We start from the raw sequence: 21,289 nt of genomic DNA, 5'->3' as shown, positions 1-21,289 counted from the left end.
AAGATTACAAAGGTGTGTAAAGCACACCTCAGCCATTGGCTGAGGAGGTTCTGGTGATCGGAGTGGAACAGCTTCTCCTCCTCCTCCTCCTCCTCCTCCTCCTCGAGGCAGGATGAGGGGCCAGGAAGAACCCTCACAATTATTGCCACACAATAACTGGCTTTCAACATTTTCTCCACTTAACAGACCAAGACCAAGAGGTGTTTGGAACCCAGAACATAGGGCTGGAAGGGACCTTGGAAGTCTTCTAGTCCAACCCCCTACTCAAAGCAGAAGACCGTANCTCCTCCTCCTCCTCCTCCTCGAGGCAGGATGAGGGGCCAGGAAGAACCCTCACAATTATTGCCACACAATAACTGGCTTTCAACATTTTCTCCACTTAACAGACCAAGACCAAGAGGTGTTTGGAACCCAGAACATAGGGCTGGAAGGGACCTTGGAAGTCTTCTAGTCCAACCCCCTACTCAAAGCAGAAGACCGTACACCATTTCAGACAGGTGGCTGTCCAATTTCTTGTTAAAAAACCTCCAGTGATGGAGCACTCACAACTTCTGGTGGCAAGCTGTTCCACTGGTTGATTCTTCTCACTGCCAGGAAGTTTCTCCTTAGTTCCGGGTTGCTTCTCTCCTTGGTTAGTTTCCACCTGTTACTTCTTGTCCTGCCTTCAGGCGCTTTGGGGAATAAAATTTCCCTGTGACAGTATTGGAAGATGCTATCATGGCTGGCTCAGGAATTCTGGGAGTTGAAATCCAAAATCCACAGGTCATAAAGTTGTCAAGAGTTGCAGGACCCCTGCGCTCCCATTATTTCACCCATCTAATCTCACCTTCCCTCGCTTCCTTTCTCTCCCTAATTAGGCAAAATGGGCAGATTTCAAGTTTAATAAACAAACACATACATACATACATACATACATACATAATCAGGATAGCTAATTGTGCCTTAGAACCCCACAGCAAGATGTCCTCGACTTAAAACAGTTCATTTAGCAACTGTTCAAACTCACAACGTCATTGTAAACGTGACCAACAACGGGGTCCTCATGCTTACGACCGTCACAGCATCCATAGAGTCATGCGGGCAAAATTTGGGCGCCTGGCAACTGGCGTGTATTTATGACAGCCGTTGGTCATCTTGCAGGCCGGCTTCTGACAACCAAAGGAAGCAGGACCTGCTTAACGACCGCCTCGCTTAGCAACGGAAATTCTAGTCTCGATTGTGGTCATACGCTGAGGACTGCCTGTGTTGTGGAGGACTTCACTGGCTTCTTGGGACAGGTGCGACAACCGATAAGAACTTTCTAGAATAGCCTGGAACTCTCCCGCAAGTTATGTTTTTATTATTTCACGGTTTTATGTTTTCAAATGATTTAACATTTTGGTGGCAGCCTTTTGTTTTCCTTTCTAAGCTGCCAGGAGTCACAACAGTGAGAAATAAACACAAGCAATACATTACAGGTAGTCCTCACCTAACAACGGTTCATTTAGTGACCGTTCAAAGCTACAACGGCACTGCAGGACCGTTTTTCACACTTGTGACCATCGCAGCCTCCCTGCGGCCACGTGATCAAAATTCAGAAGCTGGGCCACCGACTCGTATTTATGACGGTCGCAGCGTCCCAGGGTCACATGATCCCCTTTTGCGACCTTCGAATAGAATATCTTGTCATTGTGTAACTCACAAGGGAATTAAGACCTTCCGACGAGCAAAGTCAATGGGGGAGCCAGATTCATTTAACGACCGTGTAAGTAACTTAACCACCGCAGTGATTCATTTAACGACCGTAGCAACGAATGTCATTAAAAGGGGGCAAAACTCACTTAACCATCTGGCTTAGCAATAGAACGTTTGAGCTTAGTTGTGGTTGTTAAGTCAAACAGCATGGCTGATATAAACACACCACACACACACGATATTAAGACTCGCTCACAACGTCCATCATCCCCGTCGCTTCTTTTAAACCAGCGTCGCCCTCCATGGCCTTGGGGACCCAACTGGAAGCTCCAGGGCAAAGTTTCAATTTCTTTACATTTATGGGGTTCAATGTATAGGCTGCCCTTTGCCCCGACAGGTGACTCTGGGCGGCCCAAGAAGGGAAGGGAGAAGTCAGGCAGGTGGAGCCTCTTTCCCCGGTTGAACTCCTGCCTGAATCAAAGCTCCAGGTCAGGCTGGGAAATGAATTCACGCCTGGGAATGCACAGTGAGAATCACAGCAGGACGGTGTTTCTCAAGCTTGGCACGGCATTAGATCCTTTGGCAGGGACGGTGGAACTGCCCGCCACAAGAGCCCAGCTAAGTCCAGATTGGGACAGTTTTGCTGGCTGGGGAACGCTGGGAGTTGAAGTCCAGTCCTCTTCAAGCTGTCAAACTCGAGAGACGCTGCATTAGACCCTCGGTGGTATTCTCCCTTGGCAGGGACCGCGGAACTCCCCGCCACAAGAGCCCAGGAGGGAGGATTTGGACAACTTTGTTGGGAACGCTGGGAGTTGGCGTCCAGTCCCATAGGGGAGATAGGGCGGTATATAAATTCAATAAATAATAATAATAAAGCTGTCAAACTCGAGAGACGCTGCATTAGACCCTCGGCGGCATCGTCCCTTGACAGGGAACTGTGGAACTCCCCGACACAAGAGCCCAGCTAAGTCCCGATCGGGGAGGACGACTCGCTCGAGAGACCCCCCCCAAGGGACTTTTCCAGGGGTGCTTGGCCCTAGATGCGGGGGTCTCTTTCGGGGGAAGCCCCCCCCCAGAGCGGCTCCCAGGTAGACTGTCCCTGGCGCTGGAGGCTCTAGCCAGCTGACCGGAGGCCGGGCTCGGCGGGAGGCCTGCCCTGCAGGGCTGTTGGGGAAGGGGACCGGCCCTCTTCCCGCTCCTCCTCTCCCCTCTCCCGCCTCCCCGACCGACCCCCCGCCGGCGACCCACCTCCTCGGCGCCGGGCTCCAGCGGCGCCCCCACCACCTCCACTTCCACCACCGCCATCTTGCCCCCGCCTCGCCGCCAGCTCGCTTCCGCCGACGCCCGCCAATCACCGCCCTCGGATCCCGCTCGGCCAATCGCGACCTCCAGAGGCGGCGGCGGGGGGCGGGCGGTTGTCAGGGAGCGTCGAGCAAGTGCCGCACTCCCCTCCGGACGGAACCATTGCAAAGGCGCGGGGGAGGCGGGCCGCGGAGCGGGGACTGAGGGGGGGTTCCTCCGGTAACATGCCGCGGCTCGGCAGATCCGGGCTCCGGAGGGAGCGGCGGCTTTCGACGCCGCTTCCAGGGAAGAGATTTTGGGAGACGCTCCCCGGAGCGAGTGGAGAGAACTACGCCTCCCGGCATTCCCGGCGGCCTCGAGCGGGGCGGATCTATTGGCGGACGGGGACGATGACGTCAGAGAGCGAGCGGGGCGTCGGCCTATCCGGGGCGGGGGGAGGGGCCAAGTCGGGGTTGGCGGGAAAAGCGAAGCCGCGGCTGGGGGCGATGGGTGTTGTAGTCCGATGGCGCCGCTGAAGATCTGCTGCGTGGTCTCCTTCTCCTCGCAGGTGACGCGGCCTCCCGTCCGGGGGCTCTCCGGGGCGGGGAGGGCTCGGGCGAGCGGCTTGGTCGTCGGGATGCGGCCGAGCCCGACACGCGTCTGCTCCGGGGCCCGACACGCGTCTCATGGGAGCCTCGTAGCGCTGAACGGGAAGGGCGGCCTGGTCCTGACAGCCCTGGGGCGAGGGTCCCCGAGACCCCACCGGCCGCCCTTTAGGGGGAAATCGGGGGGGGGGGGAGGCGGCTAAATGAATGGCCGTAAGTCGAGGACTGCCTGTAATACAGAGATCGGCTCAGTGGTTCGGGTTTGTGGGCCACGCAACATGGGCTTTGTAGTTCAGGTCGTCCTCGGCTTACGACCACAACTGAGCCCCAAATCTCTGTTGCTCAGCGAGATGGTTGTTAAGTGAAGTTTGCTCCACTTTACGACCTTTCTTGCCAGAGTTGTTAAGCGAATCACTGCAGTTGTTAAGTGAACCCGGCTTCCCCATTGACTTTGCTCAGGGGTCTTCCAACTTGGCCCTTTGATGACTTGTGGACTTCAACTCCCAGAATTCCTCAGCCAGCGTGCCTAGCTGAGGAATTCTGGGAGTTGAAGTCCAGGGGGGTCTTCAAACTTGGCCCTTGTATGACTTGTGGACTTCAACTCCCAGCGACGCTGGCTGAGGAATTCTGGGAGTTGAAGTCCACAAGTCATACAAGGGCCAAGTTTGAAGACCCCTGGTCTTTGCTTGACAGATGGTCGCAAAAGGGGATCACGTGACCCAGCAACCGTCATAAATACGAGTCAGTTGCCCAGCAAGTTCGATCACGTGACCGTGGAGGTGCTGCAATGGTCGTAGGGCTGAAAAAAGGTCATAACTCGCTTTTCCCCAGTGCTGTTGTAACTTTGAACGGTCACTAAACGGACTGTTGTAAATCGAGGACTCCCTGTATTGTTAAACTTGCTAACTAACGTGGCTATTTTGCATCTCAATTGGGTTTATTTTTCTCTCTTAAAATGAGGATGCGGGTTTGTCAAACCGTTGCAGAGTGGGATGTAGAAAATGGCTGCACAGATTGATTGACGAACTTCTGACATTCCTAAATGGAAAAGATAAAAACTGGTTTTTGGGATGTCCGGAGTTTGTCTTCTCGTTAGCACTAATTGGTACCTGGCTTGTCTCTTGGTGAAACCCCCTCCCAGACAACCTTATGACTTTATTCCCACATTAACACCTTAAATTTTACGCCCCTCTTTCACCGGACCTCAATTAAATGGAGACACATGTAACATGTTTGTCTTTACATGTAGCTGGTTTACTACGCAAAGCAGGGATTGCTTTTATCCTGTCCAATCAACTTCGCCATTTTCTTTGATGCGAGAACTATAAAAGGGAAAATGTAAGCTTTTAAATGAGAGCGAATCCTTTTTGATCAGAGCGTTCTGCATAAATTGCAATTAAGTGATCTTCCTGCCTCGGAGCCTTATTGGAGCCTGGGCCCTATTTCACTAAGACAGGGGTAGGCAACCTTGGCTCTTTTATGACTCCTGGACTTCAACTCCCAGAATTCCTGAGCTAGCATGGGGGAACTATGGCCCCTTCGTGACTCGTGGACTTCAACTCCCAGAATTCCTCAGCCAGCATGGGGCAACTATGGCCCCTTCGTGACTCGTGGACTTCAACTCCCAGAATTCCTCAGCCAGCATGCGGGAACTATGGCCCCTTCATGACTCGTGGACTTCAACTCCCAGAATTCCTCAGCCAGCATGGGGCAACTATGGCCCCTTCATGACTTACGGACTTCAACTCCCAGAATTCCTCAGCCAGCATGGGGGGAACTATGGCCCCTTCATGACTCGTGGACTTCAACTCCCAGAATTCCTGAGCCATCATGGAGGAAACTTTGGCCCCTTCATGACTCGCAGACTTCAACTCCCAGAATTCCTCAGCCAGCCTGGCTCAGCTTGGAAACCTCTCCCTTTCCCCTCAGCACGGCTGGCTCAGGAATTCTGGGAGTTGAAGTCCACGAGTCATAAAAGAGCCACGGTTGCCCACCCCTGGACTAAGAGCTTCCTTGCGCCTGACATGCCTTGAGTATCGACGTTAAACCTTAATTAAATGCTTTCCTCTGATTCCCCCTTTTCTGGGCCAGGACCCGAAATATCCCGTGGAGAACCTCTTGCTGGAAGAGGGGCTCCGGCCCTGGCTCTGCTGCCCCTCGGACCACAGCCGGCAGCTGAGGGCCGAGTTGCAACTGGAGCAGGCCGGTTGCATTGGCTACATCGATGTAGGTAAGCCCGGTGTGTGTGTGTGTGTGTGTGTGTGTGTGAGCGGGATCTGAAATGCTTTTGGGGGGGGAGCAGTAAAAGGTTTGTGTTCCAGAGCATGGAGGGAGAGATACCAGCTAAGAAATTTATTTATTTGTAAAAATTTATTGGCTGCCCATCTTACTTATAATCTTAAAAGCAAACTATATCAAAAGCTAAAAGACATAAATAAAAAGCTGTGAGGATCCAGTTCGTAGTGATTTAGACCACGGGTAGTCAACCTTGGCTCTTTTATGACTCGTGGATTTCAACTCCCAGAATTCCTGAGCCAGCTAAGTATTAATACCACTTTACAATGCCTTAGTAAGGCCACACTTGGAATCCTGCATCCAGTTTTGGTCACCACGATGTAAAAAAGATGTTGAGACTCTAGAAAGAGTGCAGAGAAGAGCAACAAAGATGATTAGGGGACTGGAGGCTAAAACATATAAGGAACGGTTGCTGGAATTGGGGATGTCTGGTTTAACGAAGAGAAGGACGAGGGGGGACGTGATAGCCGTGTTCCAATATCTCAGGGGCTGCCCCAAAGAAGAGGCAGTCAATCTATTCTCCAAAGCCCCTGAAGGCAGGACAAGAAGCAACGGGTGGAAACTAACCAAAGAGAGAAGCAACCTAGAACTAAGGAGAAACTTCCTGACAGTTAGAACAATTAACCAGTGGAACCACCTGCCTCCAGAAGTGGTGAATGCTCCAACACTGGAAGTTTTTAAGAAGAGACTGGACAGCCATTTGTCCGAAATGGTGTAGGATTCCTGCCTGGGCAGGGGGTTGGACTCGATGACCTACAAGGTCCCTTCCAACTTTATTATTATTATTATTATTATTATTATTATTATTATTATTATTATTATTATTATTATTAAGTCCACGAGTCATAAAAGAGCCAAGGTTGACTACCCCTGATTTAGACTCTCCTAAAGAGTTGCCTGCTTGGCCGTGTGCCGTAACCGGGGCCCAGCGGAAGCGAGAGGGGGGGCCTTTCTGGTGGGGGCTTCCCCGGGAGAGTAAGAGGCTGCCCTGTCTTGCCCCCCCCCCAGGGAACTCGGGCTCCGCTTTCCTCCAGATCGAGGTGGGCCGCTCCTCCTGGCCTCCTGGCCGCGATTATCTCACGCTGCTGCCCACCGCCACCTTGATGATGCCAGTGGATGCCAAGCTGGACCAGAACCGCTCCGGGGTCCGGATGTTTAAAGAAGGTAAAGGAGAGGCGGTCGCCGGCCTGCCTTGGGCAGGGGGCTGGACTAGAGGACCTCCCAGGCCCCTTCCAGCCCAGGTTTTGGAGCTGGGCTTGCGAGAGTCGGCTTTGTTGTGTCGCGCAGGGGACCTGCTGGCTTCGGCTCTGGCGGAGAAGTGGGACCGAGTGCGGGTCACCTGCAGCCAGCCCTTCAACAGGCACGCCCAGTTCGGCCTCGCCTTCCTTCGCATCCGCACCCCGCAGGATACGGAGGGCAGCCCGGGGGAGCCAGCAGCCCCCTCCCCTTGTCAGGTACGGCTTCGCCTGGGTTCAGAGGGGCAGCTCCATCGGGGGGTATCCCTCCCGGGCAACTTTCAGACTTGTGGACTTCAAGTCCCAGAATTCTCCAGCCATCTCCCATCCCCCAGTTGTAAATTTGAGGATTTTCCTGTAGGGTTCATTTAGTGACCGTTCGAAGTTACGACAGCACTGAAAAAGAGTGACTTATGACCATTTTTCACACTTACGACCGCTGCAGCCTCCCCGGGGTCACGCGATTGAAATTCGGATACTCGGCAACTGACTCGTATTTATGACGGTCGCCGTGTCCCGGGGGGGGTCACGTGATCCACTTTTGCGGCCAGCAAAGTCAATGGGGAGAGACCAGATTCGCTTAACGGCCATGTTACTAATCAACTGCAGTGATTCGCTTAGCAGTGGCAGGAAAAGTTGTAAAATGGGGGAAGATTCACATAGACCAGGGGTGGGGAAACTTGGTTCTTTTATGACGCGTGGACTTCAACTCCCAGAATTCCTGAGCCAGCCGTGCTGAGGGGAAAGGGAGAGGTTTCCAAGCTGAGCCATGCTGGCTCAGGAATTCTGGGAGTTGAAGTCCGCGAGTCATGAAGGGGCCATAATTCTCCCATGCTGGCTGAGGAATTCTGGGAGTTGAAGTCCACGAGTCATGAGGGGGGCATAGTTCTCCCATGCTGGCTGAGGAATTCTGGGAGTTGAAGTTCAGGAGTCATGAGGGGGGCATAGTTCTCCCATGCTGGCTGAGGAATTCTGGGAGTTGAAGTCCACGAGTCATGAGGGGGCCATATTTCCCCCATGCTGGCTGAGGAATTCTGGGAGTTGAAGTCCACGAGTCATGAGGGGGCCATATTTCCCCCATGCTGGCTGAGGAATTCTGGGAGTTGAAGTCCACGAGTCATGAGGGGGCCATATTTCCCCCATGCTGGCTGAGGAATTCTGGGAGTTGAAGTCCACAAGTCATAAAAGGGCCAAGGTTGCCTACCCCTGACATAGATGTCTTGCTTAGCAACAGAAATGTTGGATTCAATGGTGGTCGTAAGCCGAGGACTATTGCCCACGAATGAATAATGAACAAGGATATTCAGTCCTTGTTCTTTGCCTTCATTTCAAGGCCTGCCTCTTCCAAATAAATTCCTCCCTCTGTATCCCTCTTAGGCTTCTCCGGGGTCTTCCCCCAGGCCAGGGGTCTCCAGTGGAGCTTTTGGCGGGAGCCTTTCCCCGGCAGGACCAACGTAAGTACCCAGCTTTGCCGTGGGCAGCTCTGGCTCCTTGGCGGTCATTTATTTATTTGAAACGTTAATAATGTTAAAACTATAAAAACCCACCTGATTAAGACATGAAGAGCAGCAAAGACCTGGTTCTCACGGGCATCTTATCTGTCACGAAGGGGTGAAACTGTCCCTTCGTCAGCGCCCTGAAATCCTGGCGCTTCCCCCGCTGGGTGTGGAGAAGAACCCGGCCCAACATTCACCCAGGATCCGCTGCTTTCCTTCCTCCAGGTCCGGCACCCAGGAGGAGACGGTGCTGAAGAACCAGCTGCAGCTGTTGGACTCGACCCTCCTCGGCAAAGGGCTCGGACCGGCTGGCCTGAGTCGCCCAGCCTGGCTGGTCCTCAAGGCGGCAGCCTCTGCCCGCAAGCGAGCCCCTGCCCTGCCCACTGGGTCTCCACCGCCTGCCGCAAGGGCCAGAGAGGCTGGCCGGGCCCCGAGGGCACCGGGTGAGCGCCAGGAGGGAGGGAGGCTCTGGGCCGGGCCCAGAGGGTGGGGAGGGGGCTCGCGGGTTTTGTGGTCCCTTCATCCCAAGAGGCGGATTAGACTGGACCCAGAAGGGCTGCCAGGAGAGGTTAAGGTGGGAGCCAGTTTGGCCTAGTCCAGGGGTCCCCAACTCCCGGTCTGTGGACCGGTACCGGGCCGCACAAGCAAGCAAAGCCCCATCCGTGGGATGCAGGCAGCCCACACAACTACGCCCCCTCCGGTCCGTGGAATAACCTCTCTCCAAGGAACCGGTCCCTGGCGCCTAAAAGTTTGGGGACCTCTGGCCTGGTGGTTCAAGTGCTGGCCTAGAAGCCAGGAGACGGAGAGTTCGAGGCCCGCCTTAGGCACGAAAGCTGGCTGGGTGACTTTGGCACCGATAGGAGAGAATATTTGTGCAGGTAGCCCCCTACTTATGGCCACAATTGAGCCCCAAAATTTCCGAGCATTTGAATTTTGACCCCGTGACCGTGGGGGATGCTGCAACAGTCATAAGTGCCAAAAACGATCCTAAGTCATGTTTTTCAGTGGCGGGGTAACTTCGAACAGTCACTAAATGAACTCTTGTAAGTTGAAGGCTACTACAGGGTTGAACTGTGGGGTCCTGGGTGCTCTCTGAGCAGGGTGGTTTCCTTGCAGATGTGTCATAACCCAACTAGGGAACTGCATCAGTGCTAGAAGGGAGGAGGAGGAGGAGGAGGAGGAGGAGCAGGAAGGAAGGACTGTGGGTTCATTGGTGCTCTCTGAGCTGGGTGGTTTCCTTGCAGGCGTTTCATGACCCAACTAGGGAACGTCATCAGTGCTAGAAGGGAGGAAGGTTTGCAGAGAAAGGGAGGAAGAGGGGAAAAAAGGAGTAGGACGGATCTTCGGTGCTCTTTGAGTTTGTTCCCTTGCAGACATTTCATGACCCAACTAGGCAACATCTTCAGTGCTAGAAGGGAGGAGGGTTTGCAGAAAAGGAGGAGGAGGACTGTGGGGCCCTTGGTGCTCTCTGAGCTGGGTGGTTTTCTTGCAGATGTTTCATGACCCAACTAGGGAACATCCTCAGTGATAGAAGGGAGAGGAGGAGATGGTGGGGTCTTTGATGCTCTCTCAGCTGGGTGGTTTCCTTGCAGGTGTTTCATCACCCAACTAGGGAACATCATCAGTGCACTGATATTACCTAGTTTGGTAACGAAAAGTCTGCAAAAAGCCCACCCAGCTCACAGAGCCCCAGGGACTCCACCCTTAAAACTCCCTTTAGCCACCTCCGCTCTCTGCATCGCCTTTACCGTCCACTCTTCGAGGGTCAGTTTTTGTGCCTCACCCCGATGAGGTTTTTCGAGGTCACCTAAGGCCAGTCAGGTGCTGGGACCTCCGTTGGCCACTGGCTTACTAGATTTCTGGCACCTTTAGAAAGCCGGTGTGGTGGCCCCATCCTAATTGGCTCTGGGCAGCTCATACATTAGAAAGTGAAACTTCATATATACATATATATTTAAGAAAAAAACAGAAACCTGCAAACCAGAAGTCTGAAAATGAAAAGGGCTGGGAGAAAAACATCCTCCGCCGTAAGCGTGGCTCGCCTCCAATTAAGAGCCGAGCTGCGCCCGGCGGGACCCAGGAATCTCCCTGCAGATCATTCTTTCTGTCGTGGGATCTTGCAAATCACCCCGGTCTCCTCTGGTTGGTTGCTCTTTAACCGGCAAGCCGTTCCCGGGGGATTTATGTTGCCAGCATGTTTTATCCCCCCAGGGCCCAAAGAGGAGCCACAGGCGAGGAACGGCCGCTTGAAAACAAGGAGGAGACCTGGGTCGCAGCGCAGCGGCAGGAGGAGGTGAGGGGGCGAGGCTCTGCTCCTCTGACCCAGTTTGCTTTCTGATAGGCCTGTTGGGGATCACTCCCTGTAGTCCTCGGCTTACGACCACGTCGAGGCCTCCTGATTTTCCATGGCTAATCCAGGCGGTCATGGAGCGAAACCCGCCTGATTTTCTGCCGTGGTTGTTAAGGGAATCGCTGTGGTTGTTAAATGAATCGCACGGTCATTCAGCAAATCCATCTTCCTTCCCCCCCCCCTCCCATTGACTTTGCTTATCAGAAATGGGGAGGGGGTGAGGACTTTGTATTTGATTGGAATTCTGCCTTTAAGGAAAAAAATCCTTCCATCTTGAGGGGAGAGAGGCAGGCAGAGAATAGACCAGGAAAAACCCCGTGGCTAAAGCAGGACAATTGTTAAGAACGTTTTGCTCCACTTTACGACCTTCCTTGCCACAACTGCTAAGTCAGTGGTTCTCAACCTGTGGGTCGGGACCCCATTTGGGGTCGATCGACCATTTCACGGGGGTCGCCAAGCAAGGCTGTCTGCCATTTTTTTTGTCCACCATTTTTTTCCCCCTTTTCCGGCGGGTGCCTTACCTCCCTTGGGCTGGGCCCGCTGGTGGTCGGCCTGCTCCGTCTCTGCCGCTTGCCAGCTACGCCTCGGCCGGCGCAGGGGGCGGAACCACGCATGTGCGGCGCTCCCGGGCAGGGAAAGTCCTCGACTTACGACCGGTTGGGTAGTCCTCGACTTACGACCGGCTTAGTCCTCGACTTACGACCGGTTTAGTCCTCGACTTACGACCGGTTGGGGTCACGGCATTAAAAAGGTTGAGAACCACTGTGCTAAGTGAATCACTGCAGCTAAGTTAGCAACAGGGTCGTTAAGCAAACCGGCTTCCCTCATTGACTTTGCTGGTCAGATGGTCGCAAAAGGGGATCATGTGACCCCACCCGGGACTCTGCGACCGTCGTAAATATGAGTCGGTTCCCAAGCATCCGAATTTTGATCACGGGGATGCCGCAGCGGTCATAAGTATGAAAATGGTCATAAATCACTTTTGTCAGCACCGTCGTAACTCTGAGCTGTCCTTAAGCAAAGGGTTGCGTGCTGAGGACGGCCTGCAAAAGGGTTTTCTCTTCAGACCCAGGAACGGCTCACGAAGGGACGGGGGAGCCCGCAGCCAGCGAGGAAACCCACCAGCCTGGGAAAGTGACGAAGAGGAAGAAGAGGAGGAAGAAGAAGGGGAGAGCAAAGGAGGAGGAGCCGCGTTGGGCACCTGCCCAATCTGCGCAGGTGAACCAAATCCCAGGAAGTGGAAAACTCTGCAGGTGGTGAGGGCAGAGGAGACCCCTGTGTGCAGACCACACCAAAGATATTTGTGCTGGGCTCTGTGTGTGTGTGTGTGTGTGTGTGTGTGCGCCCCCTAGCACACCCACCTTTGTAATGCCAGGGTGAGCAGGGATGGTGAGTTTGGGGGGGGCTAACATCCTGAAAGTATTTTTAAAATATCTGCGTAGGGGTGTATACCTCACTTTTTACATAGGAACCTCTGAAGCAGACGCGTAAAAGGAAGGTTAACCCAAGATCTGGAATAGGCCTGGGGGGTGTTCTTCCCAAAATCCCCCCTCTCCCGTGGGCAATATCGCCATTTGCAGAATTGCTTTCCGCGTGCACACACACACTGCTTTCTGCATTCCCCGCAAATGTGGAGGGTGGGCAGGGGACCCCTTCTGCCTCTCTGCTTTGGAGGTTATAGGGTGGCCCCTCTAAAGATGGGTGGACCCCCCCACCTCCCAGAATTCCACCCTGGCTGGGGAATTCTGGGAGTGGGGCTCCACCCATCTTTAGAGGGGCCGAGGTCGAGAAACGCTTTAAGGCAGGGGTCTTCCAACTCGGCCCTTTGATGACTTGTGGGCTTCAACTCCCAGAATTCCTCAGCCAGCGTGCCTAGCTGAGGAATTCTGGGAGTTGAAGTCCAGGGGGTCTTCCAACTCGGCCCTTTGATGACAGACAGTTATAAGTCAAGGAGTCCCTGTATCGTATAATAATAATAATAATAATAATAATAATAATAATAATAATAATAATAATAATAATAATAATAATAATAATAATAATAATAAAAAAGTTGGAAGGGACCTTGGGGGTCATCTAGTCCAACCCCCTGCTCAGGCAGGAAACCCTGTACCATTTTGGACAAGTGGCTGTCCAGTCTCTTCTTAAGAACTTCCAGTGTTGAAGAAGGGAGGGAGGGAAGGAAGGAAGGATAGCAGAATAACAGAGTTAGAAGGGATCTTGGAGGTCATCTAGTCCAATCCCCTGCTCAGGCAGGAAACCCTATACCATTTCAGACAAATGGCTCTCCAGTCTCTTCATAATCATAATAATAATAATAATAGTTGGAAGGGATCTTGGGGGTCATCTAGTCCAACCCCCTGCTGAGGCAGGAAACCCTGTACCATTTCAGACAAGTGGCTGTCCAGTCTCTTCTTAAAAACATCCAGTGTTGGAGAAGGGAGGGAGGGAGGGAAGGAAGGATAGCAGAATAACAGAGTTAGAAGGGATCTCGGAGGTCATCTAGTCCAATCCCCTGCTCAGGCAGGAAACCCTATACCATTTCAGACAAATGGCTGTCCAGTCTCTTCTTAAAAACATCCAGTGTTGGAGAAGGGAGGGAGGAAGGAAGGAAGGAAGGAAGGAAGGAAGGAAGGAAGGAAGGAAGGAAGGAAGGAAGGAAGGAAGGAAAAAAGAATAACAGAATAACAGAGTTGGAAAGGACCTTGGAGGTCATTTAGTCCAACCCCCTGCTCAGGCAGGAAACCCTGCACCTTTTCAGACCAAAGGGCTGTCCAGTCTCTTCTTAAAAACCTCCAGTGTTGGAGCATTCACATGTTCTGGAATTCATTGATCTCCGGTGTGCCAGGAGCTGATGCTGGTTAACCCTTTCTTTGCCTTCTGCCCCCCCCCACAGGTCGCTTCCCTGCCGAGGTCTTGCCCGTCCACGCCTCCGCCTGCGGAGAACCGGCCTCTCCGTCACCCGGGCAGGGGTCCTGGGTGGAGTGCCCCATCTGCCAGGACCTGTTTCCCGCCTCCGACGTGGAGGCGCACGCCAGCCACTGCGGGGAAGAATACCCTTAACCCTCCGTGCCAGCTCGCTTGCAAAGAGGAGGGCGGCCGGTCTGCCCTTTGCGTCCTGGGCATCCACGGCATGCAAGGCTTCCCGGCTTCTCCGGTTCAGACATGAGAGGAGGGGCCGGGAGACCCTCCCTCAAGGCCTCAAAAGAGATGAGCCACCAGAGGACACGGCGCTTGGAGAGGGCAAACCAATTCCAGATCCCCTCTGGGGGGCATCCAAGAAGCTGAAACTGGATTCCCTGACCCACCAATCCACAGCCTTTTGCCTGTGACGGACACACACACACACACACACACACAGCCCGCCAAACAGATTGCGGTGACTAAGGGAGGGGGTCTGCACCCCTGGCCATGGGATTCCCTGGAACTTTTCAAACTTCCAGAGTTTGTTTTAACCCAGGGGTAGTCAACCTTGGCTCTTTTATGACTCGTGGACTTCAACTTCCAGAATTCCTGAGCCAGCTGTGCTGGCTCAGGAATTCTGGGAGTTGAAGTCCACGAGTCATAAAAGAGCCAAGGTTGACTACCCCTGGTTGTTGTTTTTTTTCACAGCGAGGCGAAGAAATTGCGTTTTGACCCGAGAGCCTTTGAGCTTTGTGGGATGGATGGAGAGGAAGAATTGGGGGGGGGGGCCCTGTAACCCACCTTGGAGGATGGACTGGCATGGAGACCCCCGGGGGGGGTCCTCCCTGGAAGGGAGAGTTGGGGGGGGGCTCAAGGCTGCTGACCTTGTGGGTTGAAATACAGACTCCAAACTCTTCGTTATAAGCTGCCTGGTCTCGCTTTCTGGATCAACCACATTGTTGATTGACTCCGGGGCTGGGATGAGCGCTTGGCCTGCTCTCCTGGGGCGCCGTTTGCGTCTCACCGCCTTGTTTGCTCTCTGGATCCGCAGCCGGAAGACCCAGGAAGGCAGGTGGGGGTGCGGGGCCCACCGTGCCGCCTCCTCGCATCCGGGGCGGCTGGAGGGAGCCCGGCGGATGCCGTGGGCCTGCCTGTCTCCCGTGCCTCGTGGTCCTGCCTGGGAACGGACTGATGCAGGAAGGGAAATGCCAAGAGCGACACAATGGTGCCCCCCTCCCACCCGGCTAGGTTTGTTGCAGAGTACCAGAATCGGAAGGGACCTTGGAGGTCTTCTAGTCTGACCCCCTGCTCAAGCAGGAAATACCGTTCCAGACAAATTGCTGTCCAGTCTCTTCTTAAAAACTTCCAGTCTTGGAGCATTCATCGCTTCTGGAGGCAAGGAGTTCCACTGGTTAATTGTTCTAACGACGTTAACTGCTGAGAAGTACCAGAATTGGAAGGGACCTTGGAGGTCTTCTAGTCTGACCCCCTGCTCAGGCAGGAAATACCGTTTCAGACAAATGGCTGTCCAGTCTCTTCTTAAAAACTTCCAGTGTTGGAGCATTCACGGCTTCTGGAGGCAAGGGGTTCCACTGGTTAATTGTTCTAACAGGACGTTAACTGCTGAGAAGGCCAAAGAAAGGAAAGAAGGACTAGGGGTGACATAGTGTTCCAATATTTGAGGGGTGCCACAGAGAAGGGGGGATGTCAAGCTATTCTCCAAAGCCCCTGAAGGCAGGACAAGAAGCAACGGATGGAAACTCATCAAGGAGAGAAGCAACCTAGAACTAAGGAGGAATTTCCTGACTGGGAGAACTGCCCGCCTCCAGAAGTTGTGGGTGTTCCATCTTATAGCTATCTTACAGCTCGGGTCTCCAAACGTGGCAACTTTTAAGACTTGTGGACTTCAACTCCCAGAATTCCCCAGCCACCAGAGCGGAGCTGGGGAATTCTGGGCGTTGAAGTCCACAAGTCTTATATAGCACGGCTCTTCCACCTGGGCAACTTTAAGACTTGTGAACTTCAACGCCCAGAATTCCCCAGCTCTGCTATAGGCTGGGTGGGGGATTCTGGGAGTTGAAGTCCACAAGTCTTAAAAGTGGCCAAAGTTGAGGACCCCTGTTATAGCTGTCTAGTACTTTGCAAAATGGTTTGATTTTTTCGGAATGCTGCCTCCAGGGAGAGTCGTGACAGATGGAAAGAGTTACGATTTGCAGAAAAAAAGGCTTTTGATGCAATCACAATAAGGCCTCGGTGTAATTTTACAAGGATTGTTCCGTTCTGTGGCGCATATTCTTGCAGTTCCTCCATTTGGGCCACTCAAAGCCTCACAGCTGGATCCACTGTCCTCTCTCCGTTCATCAAAGTCTGAAGCAGGGGCTCCTAACCGCGCGCGCGTGTGTGTGTGTGTGTGTGTGTGTGTGTCTCGATACCCCAGGGGTTGCGAAAACCTGGTCTTAGAAGTTTCAAAATTATAGTGTATATGCATAATTTGTTTCAAAATTTTGTAAGGGGTGCGAGGATATATCAGAAGCGTTCTAGGGGTGCCGGGGAGTATAGAAAAGGTTGAGAACCGCTGGTCTGGAGGACTGTGAAGTCCACTTAAAGTCACACAACTTTCTGCCAGCTTTTTGGGGTTTCCTCCAGGAAGACTAAACAAGGAGAAAGCTTGTTGGGCCAATGGCCAAAGATTTAATCTATGCTGGCCTTGGACAAGCAAGCGAAATAGGTCTGGCCTTGATCAAACAGTTAAGGAACGAATCCAGAAAGTCTCTGGTTTAATTAAGTAACATTCCAGTTCCTCTCCAGTAAAAAAAACAAACTTGAGTGGTGGTTGTAATAATATTGCATTTAATACATATGTGTAAATGGGGGTTTGCCAAGAGGGAAAAAAAGGAGTTTTACTTCCAAGAGTCAGTTTCTACTTCCAAAGGACAAGAGTGAGTGGCTTTGATCGCCCCTTCATTCTGGGTTTATGTATGTATTTATTTACTTATACCAGGGGTAGGCAACCTTGGCTCTTTTATGACTCGTGGACTTCAGCTCCCAGAATTCCTGAGTTCAGCTTGGAAACCTCCCGTTTCCCTCAGCATGGCTGGCTCAGGAATTCTGGGAGTTGAAGTCCACCAGTCATAAAAGGGCCAAGTTTGAAGACCCCTACCCTAGGCCAAGAGTCTAGACCAGGGGTAGGCAACCTGGGCTCTTTTATGACTCGTGGACTTCAACTCCCAGAATTCCTGAGCCAGCCGTGGTGAGGGGAAAGGGAGAGGTTTCCAAGCTCAGCCATGCTGGCTCAGGAATTCTGGGAGTTGAAGTCCGCGAGTCATGAAGGGGCCAAAGTTCCCCCATGCTGGCTCAGGAATTCTGGGAGTTGAAGTCCGCGAGTCATGAAGGGGCCAAAGTTCCCCCATGCTGGCCCAGGAATTCTGGGAGTTGAAGTCCACTGAGTCATAAAAGCCAAGGTTGCTTATCCCTGACTTATACGTACCCTGCCTTTATTGTTTTTACAAAAATAACTCAAGCTGGTGAATGTATCCAACACATCTTCTGCCTCCTATGTTTCCTACAACAATCCTTTGAGGTGGGCAGGGCTGAGAAGGATGGACTAGTCACCCAGCTGGCTTTCGTGCCTAAGGCGGCACTAGAACTCAGAGTCTGCTGGTGATTGGCCCAAAGTCCCCCAGCCGGCTTTTGTGCCCAAGGTGGGACTTGACTTTTCATACTTTTTTAGCCTGCTGCCTTACTTGCTAGTCCAAACTGGCTCTCTAATTGGTGGTCCTGCTGGAAAGAGACTTTTTAAACACTTTAGAAACAGGGAAGTGACTTCGAGAATCTAATTACCAAACCAGGTAAAAATGACTTATTACATTCAATGCACTTATAAACAGACGATGGTAGACAATGTTCAATACAGTCACATTTGACATCAAAAGAAGAGATGCTTTTAAATGGAATGGAGAATAGGGAATGGAATGGAATATAGAATGGAATAGAATAGAGTAGAATGGAATGGAATAGAGTAGAATAGAATAGAATGGAATAGTAGAAAATAGAAGAGTAGAGAATAGAATAGAAGTAGAGTAGAAAATAGAATAGAATACATTAGAAAATAGAATAGAAGTAAAGTATAGAATAGAAGTAGAGTAGAAAATAGAATAGTAGAGTAGAGAATAGAATAGAATAGGAGTAGAAAATAGAACAAAAGTAGAGTAGAGAATAGAATAAAAAATAGAATGTGATGAGAATAGCAGAATAGAATAAAAGAATAGAAAATAGAATGTAATGAGAATAGAAGAGTAGAGTAGAGTAGAAAATAGAATAGCCTAGTTTGGGTAACCAAAGGTCTGCAAGAAAATCTCCAAGTTCAGAGATCACCAAGGAGCTCCCTCTCCTCCTCCTCCTCCCTTCTAGCACTGATGATGTTCCCTAGTTGGGTCATGAAATGTCTGCAAGAAAATCATGGAGTTCAGAAAGCATCGACCCCCACAGTCCCCCCCCTCCTCCTCCCTCTCTGCAAACCCCACTCTCTCCTAGCACTGATGAGGCTCCCTAGTTGGGTCATGAAACGTCTGCAAGGAAACCACCCAGCTCAGAGAGCACCAAGGACCTTCACAATTCAAGCTCAGAAAGAACCAAGGACCCCATGATCATTCTCCTCCTCCTCCTCCTCCTCCCTTCTAGCACTGATGATGTTCCCTAGTTGGGTCATGAAACATCTGCAAGAAATCCACCCAGCTCAGAGAGCACCCAGGACCCCACTGTCTTTCTTTCTTTCTTTCTTTCTTTCTTTCTTTCTTTCTTTCTTTCTTTCTTTCTTTCTTTCTTTCTTTCTTCCTTCCTTCCTTCCTTCCTTCCTTCCTTCCTTCCAGCACTGATGATGTTCCCTAGTTGGGTCATGAAACATCTGCAAGAAAACCGCCCAGCTCAGAGAGCACCAGGGACCCCCACATTTTAAGGTGTGACTGAAAGGGATTTGCGAAGCGCAGGAAGACGTGCCCTGATCCCACCGAGCCTTGCCTGCAAACTGGCCGGGAACCCCGGACCCCTTTTATTTCCAGAGGGAACCTCTTGGGGACCCCTCCCTCCAATCCCCCCGGGAGGAGAGCTGGCGCGAGGGCCCTCCTGCAGGCTGGCCGGGGAAGGGCCCGCCTGCCACCCGCCGCCACCTGCGCCTCCCGCCCTCCCGGGGGAGGAGGAGGCCTCCGCGTGGCAACCGGGCCCCCCGGGGCTGGGCAGGTGGGATCCGGGGCTCCTCCCGGCGCCGGGAACAACAAGCGCGGGGCGCGGGCAGCGACGGGGCCGAGGGCCGGGAGCCTGGGCTGACTTGCGGGGGAAGGGGCGCTTGGCGGGAGGGGCCCGGAGCCCCCCGGGGGAGGGCGCGATGGCCACGGAGTACGAGGGCATCTCGGTAAGTGCCGCGGGGTCCGGAGGGGCGTCCCGGGGCGGGAGGGCTGAGCTTCCCCGGCAGCCGTCGGGTGGAAGCCCCCCAGCTGCAGGACACCCCCGAGGATGCCCAAGCGCCCGGGGCAAAAGAAGCGTGCCCGGCAGCTCGTGTGCAAACAAGAGAGGTGACCCGTGTTGGGGGGGGGAGAAGACTCGGGGAGGGGGCCACCGGCTGCAACGAGGCAGCCCGGGGGCCCGTCGCGGCTCCTTCGCCACCCCCCCCCCAACACGGGTCACCTCTCTTGTTTGCACACGAGCTGCTGGGCACGCTTCTTTCGCCCCAGGCGCTTGGGCATCCTCGGGGGTGTCCTGCAGCCCCCCACCCACCCACGCACGCACGCACGCAATCACGGACACCGGGGGGGGTCCTTCCCCAAGGTGAAGCGGGGGGCTCCCCCACCCCTTGGGAAGCAGAAGAAGAGAGGCGAGGGGTCCGGGTGGGTTGCTCCACCTCGCCCACTCCCCCCAATTTCCCCCGCAAGGAAGCCCCACGGAGCCCCCCGCTTCCCTGCCCGGGGCCGCGGAGATCCGGCAAAGGGCTAAGGAGAGAGCGGGGAAGGGGGGGGGGGAAGAGAGAGAATGAAAAAGCGCAGAGCCGAGAGAGAGGGGGGGCTGGTCCCGGCCCCTGGGGAGGTTCAAGGGGCCGAGGGGGTCTCCCTGGGGCCCATCCACAGGAAGGCGACCCCCCCCCCGTTTCTTCCGAGTTCAAATGCCTCCGTTGCTGCCATCTCTCCTTGGGGGCAGCAGGTCGAAGGAGTCCATTTGTTAGCAAGATGGGCAGCATGTAAATGTAATAAATAAATAAATAAGGAAGGAAGGAAGGAAGGAAGGAAGGAAGGAAGGAAGGAAGGAAGGACTGTGGGGTCCTGGGTGCTCTCTGAGCTTGGTGGTTTTTGTGCAGACGTTTCATGACCCAGCTAGGGAACATCATCAGTGCTAAAAGGGAGAAGGAGAAGGAAGGAAGGAAGGAAGGAAGGAAGGAAGGAAGGACGAAAGAAGAAAGAAAGAAAGAAAGAAAGAAAAGAAGGAAGGAAGGAAGGAAGGAAGGAAGGAAGGAAGGAAGGAAGGAAGGAAGGAAGGACAGACTGTGGGGTCCTGGGTGCTCTCTGAGCTTGGTGGTTTTTGTGCAGACGTTTCATGATCCAACTAGGGAACATCATCAGTGCTAGAAGGGAGAAGGAGAAGGAAGGAAGGAAGGACGAAAGGAAGGAAGGAAGGAAGGACGAAAGGAAGAAAGAAAGAAAGAAAGAAAGAAGTTGGCAGCTACACCACTTTGAAGAAAGACTTGCCCTATTGATCAAGTTCTGGCACTATCATGACTTTTTCCAACCTCAGCGGACACTGTTACTTGAGGGGGGGGGAGTTTCCCTCTAGACCCCCAAAGTATTTTGCCTTCCCCCAACCTGACCAGATTCTCTGGGTTGACACAACACACAAACGCCCTGCACAGACCAGCCTGTGGGTTCTCAGAATGAGCCCTGGATGGTAGCCACCACGGCAGATATTCAGTCATAGAGGCTGTTATCCTCCAGATGTGCTGGATGAAACTCCCATCATCCACAGCCAGCTGAGCCATCAAGGGTGACTCTGGATGGACGGGCGGGCATCTGGTTGCCTCGAGCGCCATCTAGTGACTAGTAAGAGAATAAAGTGGTGGCCAACGGAGGGTCCGAGCCCCCCACCTCCTCCCTTTCCTTCTCTTTGCCTGTGGACATTCTGACCACTGTGCCACCACGGTTCTTGGGATCCACTGGAACCCGTGATGACGCGATCTGTAATGACAGGAGAATTAATTCACCCAAATCTTTTTCTCACCCTTTAGCCGACCAACTGGAAGGAGATAGTCAACAAGAAGCTCAAATTTCCCGAAGGTCTCCTGGCTGCCATTCAAGATGGCCAGCTGACGAAGATCCAGCAGATGTTGCAGATCAGTGACGGGATCCTGCGGCAGCTGGATGAAACGGAGGACCGGGCCTGGCGCGAGGCGCTCAACTTGGCCATCCGCAC

At 53.2% G+C, this 21,289-nt stretch overlaps 1 protein-coding gene across 1 annotated transcript in view; it reads left to right on the top strand.

The window, feature by feature from the left end:
- Positions 1-3,478: 3,478 nt before the first annotated feature.
- Positions 3,479-21,289, top strand: part of LOC107298965 (short transient receptor potential channel 2-like) — a gene marked incomplete at its 3' end in the record, with an annotated part of 25,057 nt that continues 7,246 nt past the window's right edge. Inside the window, exons 1-5 of the mRNA XM_015828323.1 lie at positions 3,479-3,523; positions 5,652-5,790; positions 6,864-7,019; positions 7,143-7,309; positions 21,105-21,254. Of these exons, the coding sequence (XP_015683809.1) occupies positions 3,479-3,523; positions 5,652-5,790; positions 6,864-7,019; positions 7,143-7,309; positions 21,105-21,254 (657 nt within the window). The remainder of the gene's footprint in view (positions 3,524-5,651; positions 5,791-6,863; positions 7,020-7,142; positions 7,310-21,104; positions 21,255-21,289) is intronic.

This window comes from Protobothrops mucrosquamatus, unplaced genomic scaffold (assembly GCF_001527695.2).
Source record: "Protobothrops mucrosquamatus isolate PMUCROS unplaced genomic scaffold, P.Mucros_1.0 scaffold4399, whole genome shotgun sequence".
In the NCBI taxonomy this organism is placed as follows: Eukaryota; Metazoa; Chordata; class Lepidosauria; order Squamata; family Viperidae; genus Protobothrops; species Protobothrops mucrosquamatus.
Note: the sequence above shows the minus strand (reverse complement) of the source record. Positions and strands in the feature narration are given on the sequence as shown.